Raw genomic sequence first — 14113 nt, 5'->3', positions numbered from 1 at the left:
AAGTTCTGCGTAGTGGAGTTTTGTCATTTTGGTCTTGTTTGGTTTTGATAAAGATTGTTCATTTTTCTAAACTGGTGTGGTGTTCATTTTTGTAGTGTTTTCACTGTGTTACTGTGTGTGTTATGTACAACTATGTTACATATTGCCTCTGAGATAGCTTTGGGCCAAGCTACCACAGGGTAAGCAGAGGTTATCCTGGGTGTGTAACTCCCTTATTCTGACTAGAAGGAAAGGTCCCAACAAGGGACCTCCATTTCTAACAGTCAACATGAAAAATTTCCAAACAAGTAAAATACCAATACGCAAGGAGCAATTCAAACCAAACATGTCTTGTTACAAATTCAGAAGTTTATTTAACTTGAGGCTTTAACGCAAGTTTCCGTTGAGTTTGTAGGGTCTGTGTGCAAGAAGTAGGACCGCCTAGAATCATCCCAATATGTTCCAGTGAGAAACATTACTCTGTATACCACAGTAGTTTACAATTTGTTTCATATTTGCCCATCATATTTGTCTTTACAATATGACAAATAAAATAATTCATTTCAACTACAGGTTTGCAGGATCTCCCACCATTGTTTTTCTGTTTCAAGTGGTAAGCCTCCTTTTCGTTAAGACATGCCCAAAGTTTCTTTTCCAGTTTTTGAGAAATTAATTTAGCTGTAATTATTACGTTGGAAATTGCCCTGCATTTACAGCGCCTTCAGCAGGTCTGTGGGTTGACTTCCAAGAATATGTGCCAAGGTCGACATTAACAGGATCAGTCCACCCTATACATTACACTCACATTCCATCTATATACGGAGGAGGCTTGTGAAGTGCTAATCTATGATGACTCCCTCCTTATAAACCTTGCTTCAGAAATTTAAGCGACTACTCTAAAGCAGTGTAGGCTCCCAGCTGTGGTGATCAGAGCTTTTTAAAGCAGATTCCAGGGTACAAAAATAAAAATCAAACAACAGGACACACACTTAACAATATAACATGGTTCCAAGTTCCCTTTACACACATTTGGCGGGCAAAGGAGGTGCTTATTGAGGATCAGTTGCATCCCGCCGAACAAAGATAAGATGTACTTTTTTCAAACAAAGGTATTACATAAACGATGGCTATGGTGCCACTGTACAAATGACCATAGACAGGACATTTGCTGATAGATTAGCAGTGCTTTCCTCTATAGGTGATATGATTACCAGTCACTTATTTTATTTCAAAAGTCCTAGAGAAACAGAAAAAGTCAAGGTTGACCAAACAAAAATTATGAAATAAACTGCAACCAACACTACTTCTCTGTTTTAGCCCATCATTTGAGCCAGGCACTAGCTAAGCATGTGGTTGATTTGTGACCTAAGTTATTAAATTAAAAAAATTAAATTGCTAAATGCAGCTGCGGTCACCGAAGTTTAGGTATTGGCAATAAAACTCTCCCCCACTTTAATGTTTAAAATCGCAAATTCGAACACTGGATTTTCTAGCAAGCTTGTAAAATAGCCTACAAACGTGTACATAAACTGTACACTATTCACAAGGGTTCGAAAAAAGGCAATCTGCTATCTTGTCAACTTTTCATAACTGAGTTCTAGTTCATTCTCATTACAGCTAGCAGGGCAAAATTCATGTTGTGCGTGAAGTCTCTTACGGAATGTTTATTTCCAACTTCTTCAAAATAAAAACAGGCTTGCACAACATAGTGATCAGGACAGTTAAATGTGTTTTTTCCCATAACATAACACCTGGCAAACACCGATTTCACTTCATATCAAGAGTAAACGCCTCATGAAAGAAAAAGCAGCGCTAGCATATATGGTTAAGCACGATGAGGTGAAACATAACTCTTGGTGAAAAAATAAAATAGCAAATTGTATTTACAAAAGTACATTTTCTTAACAAGCTGCCGGCTGATCAGTGTCCTCCACATGTGCATCTTGTATTGCCGTTTGCTCAACACTCGCTGGCTGGCGCTCCTCCTCCTCTACTATTAATGCTGCAGTTGCAGGATCAGTTGGTGCACCAGCAGGATCAGCAGCAAGAACTGCAAGTTCAGCAGCAGCATCTGTGGCTGCAGCGGCCTGAGGTGCTTGCTCTTGCGTGGCGCCTGGTTCATCAGGGGCCGGTGCTGGAATGGCCTCTTCTACAGTTTTCTCCAAGAGATCTGTCATTTCGTTCTCTTGGCCTACATCCTCATTGGGTTTCTCTGATTCGCACTCAAGGACGTCATCCACGGCTGCCTCTCCTTTGTCCTCCTCAGCCACAACACACTCATGTGACTCTGTGCTGTCTCCTCCACCCTCCAAGGCTTCATCCACGTCCACATCATGGTCAACGTTTTCATCTGTAAATGGATCTTCCCCCTTAAGGAAAGGAGGGGGAAAATTGAAACTTAATTCTCCATTGTACACTTTTCTTTGCTATACAATTCAATTTCCATTTTATTCAGATGAATGATCATATCACAGTTACTTAACTCTAATCCAAGTCCTCTTCCAGGAGTATCCTCATCAAAGTCAAAAGCACTGAATATTCCCGACCACACGTGGCAACCCCGGAAATAATATAAAAATATATATGGAAGTCACATATATCTAGCTACGCATATATGTATGCACATATATAATTTTTTCTCACACCAATGCAGCCCCAAAACAGAGGCTAAACAATGTAATTACTCAAACATGCACTGAATAAGCAAGGAAATAAAAAACACATTAGGTCAAATAGCCCTTGAACTCTGTGTTTTAATGAGCAAAACACTCATATATCCTGAAAATTGCTTATAAATAGACATTGTTAGCCCATAGGCTGTATTGTAAAGCAATAGCATGGAAAATGAAACAATTTTCAACAAATAAAACTGGCACCGTGCCTTTAAGGCAGCCATGACCCCTGGCTTCCCATAATGCCTCAGGGGTGACAGGTAGGTCAGCTGTTGTTCTTTGCATAACCCTGAAGACAAGGCTCAACAATAAACTATAAATACATTGATCACATCTCATTTACCTGGGGAGGCGGGTGGGTTGCTTATGACTTTGATGAGGATACCCCAGGAAGAGAACTAGGATTACAGGTAAGTAACTTATCCTTCTCTTCCAGAGAATCCTCATCAATAGTCATAAGCACTGAATAGAATAGCAAGCGAAACCAACCACCTGCAGGTAAATGAGAAGAAAAATATGACCCAACCAAAACAAATTGTAACAGCCGAACTCAGCTGTTAAACTGATTCCGCAAGGAGGCCTGGCCTACTTGGGTATCTGCTCTAGTATCTGAATCTAGACAGTAATGTCTGGTAAATGTATGGACGGACCTCCAAGCAGCCGCCTTACAAATCTCAAACATAGGCACATTATTAAGAAAAGCTGTAGTAGCCGCTTTCCCTCTGGTGGAATGTGCCTTGGGGGAAAACCCTAGGGTCTTCTGCACCAACTGATAAGCCAGCTTAATACAAGAAACTATCCACCTTGAGATAGAACGTTTCGAGGCTGCATAACCTGGTCTGATTGACCCATAGTTGACAAATAACTGATCAGACTTACGTATAGATTTGGACTTATCAAGATAGAATTTTAGAACTCTTTTCAGGTCCAAAGAATGCAATGCCCTCTCAGCTGGGGTGGAGGGATTGGGAAAAAGGTGGGTAGAGAGATGGTCTGGTTTACATGGAAATCTGACACCACCTTAGGTAGAAAAGAAGGATGTGTTCTCAATACTACCCTATTCAGATGGAACACTGTGTAAGGCTCTCTGGAACAGAGAGCTTGAATTTCGCTCACCCTGTGAGCGGACGTGATTGCTACCAAAAAAGCAGCCTTCCAAGAAATATGCTGCAAGGTTGCTTTCTGAACGGGTTCAAAGGGTGGACCCATCAATTTTGATAGCACCAGGTTCAACTCCCAGGGGGGTAACGGAGGTTGCACTGGAGGACAAACCTTTTTCAAACCCTGCAGAAAGTCTTTCACAGCTTGCAACTGGAAAAAAGAAGGTTGGGAAGGTGATCGCCTATGAGCCGCTATAGCAGCCAAATGCACCTTTATGGAATTACATTTCAACCCTGCTTTAGCAAGATATAATAGGTAAGGGAGAAGGACTTCTTCCTGACCCTTGATAGGATGACAATTGTTCTGTACACACCACATATAGAAGCACTTCCACTTGCATGCATAAGAATGTCTTGTGGAAGGACGTCTCGCCTCCTTCAAGATGTACATGCAGTCCTGCGGCAGTCCTAGGTGGCCGTATTGTATGACCTAAGGAGCCATGCTTCCAAGTTCAGTGACGGAAGGTTGGGATGATGAATCCTCCCGTTCATCTTGGACAGCAGGTCCGGCCTGCATGGCAGCTTCCTGTGAGGACTCACTGACAGATGAAGAAGGCCCGTGCACCACCACTGCCTCGGCCAGTCGGGGGAATGAGAATCATCGTTGTGCACGAGTGCGTCAGTTTGCTCACCACCTTCGGGATCAGAGGAAGGGGCAGAAAGTCGTACACAAATTCCCCAGTCGTTCGTGAAGAGATCTATGGTGGGACGACCCCATGACTGGAAGATGTCTTCGACTACCTCGTCGTTGAGAACCCAGTCCTCTCTGTCTTCGAAATACCGGCTTAGCGCGTCCGCTCTCACATTCTGTTCTCCTGGGAGGTGGACTGCTGTGACTGACAGATTGCAAGCCAGGAGCCAATGCCAAAGGTGTTGAGCCTCCAGTGAAAGAGTCCGTGAGCGTGTTCCTCGCTGCTTATTCAAGTAGTACATTGTGGTGGTGTTGTCCGTTTGTACTAACACTGATGACCCCTGAATCGAGGGTAGGAGCGCTTTGAGGGCTAGGTGGATTGCCCTCAACTCCAACATGTTGATGTGGTAAGTACGCCCTTTGGGAGACCACAGACCTTGCATGTGGAGATGACCCATGTGTGCTCCCAAGCCTTGTAGAGAGGAATCTGTGTTCAACGTCTGGGGAGGAGGAGGTTGATGGAACAGAATTCCGACCTGCATATTTTGCCTTTTCATCCTCCAAGGTCTGACAGTGTAATCTTGTCGTCCCAGCGAGCTGATTGCTGGTCTCACTTGTCCTCCAGATCCTGCTGAAGAGGATGCATTCGTAGAGTGGCATTCGGGACCAGGAAAATGCAGGATGCCATCGACCCTAGCAGGGAGGCAATCCTTCGCACCCTCAGATCTTTGTTTCGAAGCACCAGTTGACACTTCTGAGCGATGGAACACTGTCTCTCCTCCGAAGGAAACACTTTTGCTACCTCGGAGTCTAGCAGCGCTCCTAGGAAATGTATCTTCTGCGTAGGCTGTGAGATTGACTTATTGAAATTCACATGCAGACCCAACTGGTGGCAGAGATGGATGCAGCTCAGAAATTGGTTCCTTATACTGTGGCGTAGCTAGAGCTTGTGGCGCCCGGGGCTACCCCTCAGATTGCCGCCCATGGCATCTGCAGCCCTGTGATTGTGGGAGCTTAAGTCTCGGACTCAAATTTTGAATCTCACCTCACTGTCAAATTTTGGGCACAAATATTTCTCACATGTATCATTGGAATGCTAGTTTTACATTGGTCTATTTACGAGTGCAAGTAAGTGTTAACTATCTGAACTCGCAGTTGTTGATGGCTGCGCACAGCACCCCGCTTAATTATACTGGAGTGATTTTTAAAAATACTTTTAAACATATTTGTCATCCTTCTGACTGAGACCGCTATGTGTGTCTCACAGGCTCTTCCGAGGCTTGCCAAGCAATCATGCTATCACGCCCATGCTCACTGTGGCGGCCGGAGTCCGTAAGTCAGCTGACTCTTAACAAGCCTGGAACAACTATTAAAGTCAGAAAGACTAATGGTAATAATGTGGAAAGTGTGTAGACTAATGGCCATTCAGAAAATGACATTCCCTATTTGTAATGTTGAAGAGACGTCACGTCATGAGCACAAAGAAAGCTATATATAAATGTACTGTAGCACATAAACAGGTAAGCGCTTTCAGCCAAAACAGAGAGAGAATACAAGAGAGCTGCATTGGAGACACAGTGAGTTCAGGTACCCAATGTCTGTGGACTGATGCTGGGCTGCATGAGTTGCCTTAGGTGATAAAATATAATGTGCTCTGTTTTAAATCGCTTTCTGAGCATGTAGTTGGCAAGAATAACTTTCTGAATTATGTTGCTCAACGACACTAATGTATGTTGCGATTTTCAGTGCTACAGGACGGTGAACGCAAAAGCAGAAGAGATAATAAAACATAATACAGATCGTGCTTTAAATAAATTTAGGAAGCAGTCACTGTATGGGACATCTACTCAGGAAAAACACAAACCTTTCCCTCCCATAGCTAGAGGTTAGCACCTCTCAGTATGTAAGTAACAGTATCAATTTATGAAAAAAGTGTCTTACTATCATGAAGTATACAAGTCAATTGCCTGCTGACGAGACTCTAAACACTGTCCATAGCTGCCAAGGTTTCAGATTGCTTATGTGTGACATTTTCATAATTTCAATGTAAATATGAGTGACATTTCAATGACAATGAGCGACACTTCCGGGCGAGCATAATCAAGCAATGAAGATGAGTGAAGCATATAAATTTAGGAAATTGCACCCATTTGAGCATGAAGAAACTCTTAAGAAGATCTGAAAACTGCTGCAAATGACGGACCTGTGGCTTTGCTGTTACTCAATATTTGTGATTGCTGTAATTTATATTTGTATGCTCTTTGTCTATCATATATGGCCCAACGCCATTGTGTGATATCATTTATATGCCTTATATCATTATTTGTAAAGCATTGTATTATCTTTCAGCCCCTCTCACACATTGTTTATTTGTTTTCTAGTGCTAATCATACCAATGTAGGGTGCCAGAGCAGTTTACATCAGACACACATTACACCAACACAATGACTCTTTCGTAGGTATTCCAGTCTAGCAAAATGGTATTCGTAGCACATGTCCCCTGACAACAGCTGACGTGATTTCATAGGTAGTTAATTATGAAATGGAAGTGATTTGCAGTGTTCACAAGCATTTGGCCTGGTGTACTGTAAGAAATATAGCACACATTTGAAAATAGCAACTGGGGGTACAAAGGTCAATTCAAATGATGTCATCAGTATCCTAATGACCATTATTAAAACTTCATAAAGCCTTTCTATTGGAAATTTTGAACGTGACAAAAGCACGCCAGATATCACACACTGGCTGAGAAAGAGTTACATGTGTCACCTCACAATGATCTCGCTGCCTGACTGACCCCACGCTGCCATTCACAGAGGCTGGTGGCACTTACTTGGGCAGTGAATGATTGCAGAGTCCTGAGGAGTGTGACGGTGGCGCTCCGAGAATTTCTTGACGCTCTGTCTTTGAAGGCAGTGGCTGCAGGCTGTAGGGATTCGGGTTTGCAGACAACCTCATTTAACAATCAGCCTCGGGCTGGCAGGCCGTGAGTCCCTGGGCGGGCGGGGCCGTCTAGTGACACGCAGGCTATGTCCTGGCGGCCGCTGCCCCCGTCACTCACTTGATTTGTCTCTGGTCTGGCATTATTAAATTAGGGGGGCGTTAAGAAAAACAAAACGGCTGGTTATAGCATTCGGCGGGGCCGGTGCGAGTGGCATGCAGCAGGCGTGACTCTGCAAGCACCACATTTGCGGAGCCCTGCAGCAGTTTGGACGCCGGGACCCCATAACGGCCGTTAACCCACTCGTGTCAACTAATTATGGCCTTGGACTTTCAGCCTTCTATAATTGAAGCCATCGACTCCGGTCTGCAGAGGTGCAAGCAAGGCAGATTCAGGCCGTGAGCTACAGCTGCGGCAATTTGAGTTTGCCGCCTGGGTCCGGCCCGCCTCCGCTGATAGTCGTGCTCAGCAGTGGCGGCCGCTCACGAGAGGTGAGCGCGCTGCGTGGTGATGGAGTGCGTGACTCGTCATGACTATGCTTCCTTTCAGCGAGGGCTGGCCAAACACGTTATGCCCAGGGCCGTCATTGGTAGCGCTTTCGCGCGCTACAACTGATTGACGGCCCTGGGACGGGACTCACAAGCAACATCAAACGGGGTTCGTAGCGCATGCTACACTGCAGGCAGCATTTACAAGCAGGCGCGCTTCTTTACACAGGGGGCAGGCCTTTATAGTTTATATGAGGACACGGACTGCAGTCACTGACAGTGAGTGTCCCCCAAAACATTATAAAGGCCGCCGCCTCCAAAATAGTGCCGCCTGGGGCGGACCGCCCCCGCCTCCCCCACCCCCCCCTTGCTACGCGGCTGGGGGAAGGACCTTTCAATAGCCAGTCGTCTAGGTATGGGTACATGAAGACACCCCTGCGGCGTAGAGCGGCCGCTACCACTGCAACACACTTCGTGAACACTCGGGGGGCTGACTTCAACCAAAACGGGAGGACTTTAACCCTTTCCATGCTCATGACGAGCTCAGCTCGTCATGATGCACGGTTGAGCTGTGCTGATGACGAGCTCAGCTCGTCATGATTTATGGACTTTAGCAATTTTCAGCACAGGAAGGGAAAACTGCTAGCAGCCAAGATGTTAAACTGGTAGTGGGAGGTCCCCACCCGGAACTGAAGGAATCTTCTGTGACTGTGAGCTATCGGGACATGAAAATATGCATCTTGTAGGTCCAGCGAACACATCCAATCCCCCTGCCTGAGATGTAGATATATTTGATGAAGCGCCAACATGCGAAACCTTTCTTTCTTGATATACAGGTTGAGTGTTCTCAAGTCCAGAATGGGTCTGTATTCTGCTTTTTGGCCCTTTTTTCTGACCAGAAAGTATCGTGAATATACTGCTTTCCCCCTTTGAGAAATTGGCGCCCTCTCGATGGCTGACTTTTTGATGAGGATAGCCACCTCTTTTTTCAGTAGGTTCCGCTGATGACTTGATGTTGGCATTGGAGGGACGGGTGGAGGCAGATGCTGGAAACGAAGACAGTATCCATTCTGAAGTGTAGCTAACACCCAGAGATCTTTTGTAATGGCATGCCACTCTTCCATATGATGCGCGATGCTTCCCCCCACTGGAGTGGTCAACGGCGCTGGGGGAAGAGAGAACTCATGGCTTGGATTGCGCTTTGTTGGAATTGTTGCCCTGGTGCTGATTTCCACCGCCTCTGGAGTTACACCTGCCTCTGTATTGAGACTTCTGCTGCCCCTGTTGGTCTTGACTCTTCTGCCACTGAGGGTTTGAACTCTCTGCTTGGAAGAACCCTTATTGTAGGAGCGAAACCTTTTCCGGAATTCTTTCTTCTTTTCAAGCCCCACGGCCTTAAGAGTGTCTAATTCCGCCTTCATACGCTGCATCTCTACATCTGTACTTGCACCAAATAAAGATGTTCTTGAAAAAGGCAGGTTCAAGTTACGGGACTGAGCCTCTGGTTTTAGGGCAGTAAGACGCAACCAGGAGGACCTCCTTGCATATACCCCGTGAGCATAGCCATGCGCCGAAAGGGTAGCTCCGTCCGCTGCACCGCTGATGATCTGATTGGAGACCTGGCTGCCCTCCAAAAGAATTTCCTCAAAGTCCTTTCGATCATCTTGCAGGAGTTTTTCGATGAACCGCTGCATAGAATCCCACAGGGACCTATCATAGCGGCCCAAAAGCGCTTCCGCATTGGATACCTTCAGTAGTGAGGCTGAGATGTTACAGACTCTTCTTCCCCACGAATCCTGCGTCTTGCTTTCCTTATCAGGAGGTACCGTGGAGGAGGAAGCCACAGCATGGGATTTTCTTGTTGCTACGATGACCGATTCTGGTGGAGGGTCAGCTCTGAGGAAGAGAGGATCCTCCTCTGGCGAATTATATTTCGTGAGAATCCTCGCTGGGGCGGCCTTTATCGTCGCTGGCGTGAGGAACACCTCCATAACCGGTTCTATAATACCTGGAACCAAGGGTAGCAGAGGTATGGGCGCAGACTTGTGATGGAAAGTCTCGAAAATTACAGAGGTCTTGGTCTGGTGAGTTGTCAAGGAAACTCCCAGCGTAAGAGCCCCTCTGCACAAGATGTCTTGAAAAGTAAAGATGTCGTCCACTGGAGATATTCTCGATGGGGGACTATCTGTCAAAGTCGGAGAATAATCCCTATGTGATCGAGTAGGAGAAGAGGAAGAAGTCGGAGATCTGCGTTCCCTTCTTCTGCTCCTAGACCTGGATCTCAGTCTGCTGGAGCGCACCGGGGTGCACGTTCGTTCCCTGGGCCTGGACACATGCCTGCCTCGATCTGCTGCCAGCCTGGCCGCTGTTTCCTTGTCTGGAGGCCAGTGATGAAGAGGCCTGCACCATCTTGGTGACAATCTGATGGAAGGCGACTTCTGAGTGTCTCTCCTCGCAGGTGAACTTGTTGGAGGAGGTGATTTCCTCTGTTCGTGCAGTGAATGTGCAGGGGAATGCCTTGACCTTTCACTGTTGGAGGAATAGATAACCACATCTGAAGACCTATTACGGTGAGAGGAGCGAGAGCCTGAAGATGATGATGAAAGGCTCACTGGAGGCGTGGTCTCTCTTGAAGGGCCTCTAGAGCGGGATCTGGAGCGACTCTGTGATGCCTGATCCGTTGGACCCCTCTTCCTTTTAGCAGGAGGGTTCGTGCACACAGGAGAATGTTCTATAGACATAGACCGTCTCCCCGAGGCCAATTCTCCCTCCGCAGCCAACACCGAATTTGGAGATCTCTGTTGCGACAGTGGCCTGTGACCTAGCGACGGAGTTGGCAAACTTGACGTCGTGTTTTTCTGGGTCGACGATGTTGGCAATACAGGTTTTGATACCGACGATGGAGGCTGAGCCGAGGATCGATGAACTCTCCCATGCGTAACCTGTGGCTGGATGTCGAATGCCTCTAGGATTCCGATGGAGAGACTTGCCTTGATGTCGAACTTCGGTGTTGAGAAGTCAACGAGGGATGCCTCGACTTCGTAAGTCGGTGCTTTGACGTCGACGGAGGATGCTTCGACGACGAGCGGCGGTGGTGCGGCGTCGACGGAGAGTGCCTCGACTTCGAACCCTTGTGATGAGGAGTCGACGGAGTGTGTCTCGACGTTGAGTGATGGTAATGAGGCGTCGACGGAGTATGCCTCAACGTCGAGCGCCGGTGCCGAGGCATCGACAGAGTGTGCTGCGACGTCGAATGCCGTTGACTAGGCGCCGACGGAGGAAGCTTTGACATCGAAAGCCGGTGATGCGGCGTCGACGAAGGCTGTCTCGACGTCGAGCTCCGGTGCATCAACTGAGAACTCTCTCTCAACGCTGAACGTCACCCAGTTGGAGTCCGCGGAGTTACCTTAGATATCGATGCTGAAGTCTTCGCCGTCGAAGGAAGATGACTCGTTTTCTAAATCGTCTTCGTCGTCGCCGGAAGCTTCGACGCCGATCCCGACGCCGAAGGAGAACATGTCGGGACTTCTCTCGACGTCGATCGCGTCCTCCGTTTTTTCTGTCTCTTAGGAGACCTACCTTTTTCAGAGAGGCCATAAATCCTTATCCTCTCTATGTCCTTGAGGGTTCTCCTAGATAAAGTCTTGAGGTGTTCACAGTTCTCTGCAGAGTGTGTCTCAGGGAGACAGAGGATACACACAGGGTGTGTATCAGTCCTGGCCTTCTTCCCACAGGAAGGGCAGGTGTCAAAAAGAGAAGGCATTTTGACAAAATTAATCCTTTTTTGAAAATCAAAAAAGGCAGCACTAACACTCTAAACCTAAAAGACGTCGAGTGAAAGTGAAAAATGTGAAGAATCCCAAAGTATTTTTGACAGAAAGTCAAAAAAGGTAGGAGCTGTTAACCCAGGGTCCCGGCTGAAGGAGCCGGAAAGAACAACTGACCTAACTGTCACCCCTGAGGCATGATGGGAAGCCAGGGGCCATGGCTGCCTTAAAGATACGGTGCCAGTTTTATTTGTTGAAAATGGTTTCATTTTCTATGCTATTGCTTTACAATGCCGCCTATAAGCTAACAATGTCTATTTATGAGCAATTTTCAGGATTTCTGAGTGTTTTGCTCATTAAAACACAGAGTTCAAGGGCTATTTGACCTAATGTGATTTTTATTTCCTTGCTTATTCAGTGCATGTATGAATAATTACATTGTTTAGCCTCAGTTTTGGGGCTGCATTGGTGTGAGAAAAAAAGATATATGTGCATACATATATGCGTAGTTAGATATATGTGATTTCCATATATATTTTTATATTATTTCCGGGGTCCCCGCACGTGGGAGGGAATATTCAGTGCTTATGACATTGATGAGGATCCCCTGGAAGTGAAACAATGTTCATACACTGTTAAGATTTTTAAAGGATCTTAGAGAATGAAAATAAAATGTCTTAAAAATGACACTGCTATCCATTGGTCATTTCCTGTGGGATCTTGTTGGAAATGAACACGATCCCCCAATGAAATGTAGTTCATTTAGAAAATGGAGGTTCTGTCACGTTTTTCTTCTAATACCGTCACATTAAGCATGCAGCAACTGCATGGCCTGCTCTCAGACAACAGATGCAACTGTCCCTCTTGAAGTTCAACCACATGTCATAGGTCTTTAGGTTTGCACAAAACGAACAAGTTACTTATCTGCGGTAACGCATTATCTGGCAGTGCCATAGTCTAACCGCAGATTCCTTTTTCTTTTGGATTTCTGGACCGAGGCTGGCACATGGGGTGAATTCAAATCTGCGGTTAGATTTCTTTATCAGATACAGAGGTACGTCTTACATTTCAGAACGGTGACGAACGCCTGCCACCGGACTCTAAAGTCCTATAGCAGCAGTTTTCTAAGTCTTACCTTTTTACAGAAATTATATTTCTAATTCAATTCAACTGTCTGTACCTCTTTTAATATGGACACAAGTGGTCCCTATGGGGGAAGTGTAGCCTTTGACTTTCATGGCAAAAGTTGTTAAGAACCCTCCTCACAAATAAGATTTATTTATTATTTTATCACATATGAATCCTGTATAAAGATACTAGGATTCTAAGTAGTATTAATGGTATAACAAGATACTCCTAATTGGTGGTAATGCAGTGAAATTAAACAAAGTGGAAAAATAGTGTGTCAGCTGAGAAATCCGTCTTGAGGGCGTTGGTTTGCCAAGTAATGCACCACCGATGCTTAAGACATCGCATGTCTAGGCATGGACTCAACTCATATGATTTAGAGCACAGGGAACAATAACCTGAACTCTCACTCCATTGATATAGTGCTTTGTCTTACCATTAGCAGCTTGTCTATCGTAACAAGGCAGATCATGTCCTTATCGAATCAGACACACCCAAGACTGCAGGACTCCTGCCACAGTCAGTCTGGTGCCTCCTACAACACTTTGTCCTGATGATGACCCGTCTCTAATTAATTTAGCACTGAGAGTCGAAACACCGTCAACATTTCTACAGTGGACTGTTCTTTAATTGGAATGTGGATCCCAGACAATTTCATTATTTGTGCTGCGTATAACATCACACCATCCATATCAGTCACATGTACATATTTGTATACAACACCTGCGCAGTATTTGTTCTTTTTGTTCAGGTTCTGCGCCATCACCAATTAGGAGCACCTTGATATACCATTAAAACTACTGAGAATACTAGTATATTTATACAGGATTCATATAGGAGAAAATAATGAATGCACAGAAGGCATAATAAATCTTATTTGTGAGAAGGGTTCTTTACAACTATTGCTGTGGAAGTCAAGGGTTACACTTTCCCCATATGGACCACTTTTGTCTATATTAATTGTGTTAACCAGGTTACAGGGTTAATTGGTTGCGCCAGCTTTTTGAAGATGGGCTTCTTTTAGGTCTAAATGCTGCGATTAAGTTAATAAATCTGAAAACGTTCTAGGTATATGTTCTGTCTACATTCATAACAAGCTTCACTAAATACTTCTAGTGCATCTCTCATAATATTACATTGTAAAAGAGATTTGGGACAGAATAAATTACTGGATTTTCAAGTACTGTCTACAAGAGCAATCTTTAATCATCAACCTTACTGTCACATATTTTTCATCAGATCTCCATGGTCGGAGACAAAACATTGCAGTTTAATCGCAAAAATGTAATTTAAGGGATGAATCCCCAGTTCCAACAGTACAAATGCATTGTTAGTGATAATTGGCAC

The 14113-nt window shown here is 45.3% G+C and overlaps 1 protein-coding gene across 2 annotated transcripts in view; it reads right to left on the bottom strand.

Annotated features, from left to right (window-relative positions):
* Positions 1 to 328: 328 nt before the first annotated feature.
* Positions 329 to 14113, bottom strand: part of AKAP8 (A-kinase anchoring protein 8) — an 895754-nt gene continuing 881969 nt past the window's right edge. For both annotated transcript variants that reach the window (XM_086960773.1, XM_086960782.1), the window contains exon 14: positions 329 to 2348. In XM_086960773.1, coding sequence (XP_086816899.1) covers positions 1881 to 2348 — 468 coding nt within the window. In that variant the 3' untranslated portion in view covers positions 329 to 1880. The remainder of the gene's footprint in view (positions 2349 to 14113) is intronic.

This window comes from Lissotriton vulgaris, chromosome 1_1 (genome assembly GCF_964263255.1).
Source record: "Lissotriton vulgaris chromosome 1_1, aLisVul1.2, whole genome shotgun sequence".
Lineage (NCBI taxonomy): Eukaryota > Metazoa > Chordata > Amphibia > Caudata > Salamandridae > Lissotriton > Lissotriton vulgaris.
The sequence above is the reverse complement of the archived record's forward strand: the minus strand, read 5'-3'. Positions and strand labels throughout refer to the sequence as shown.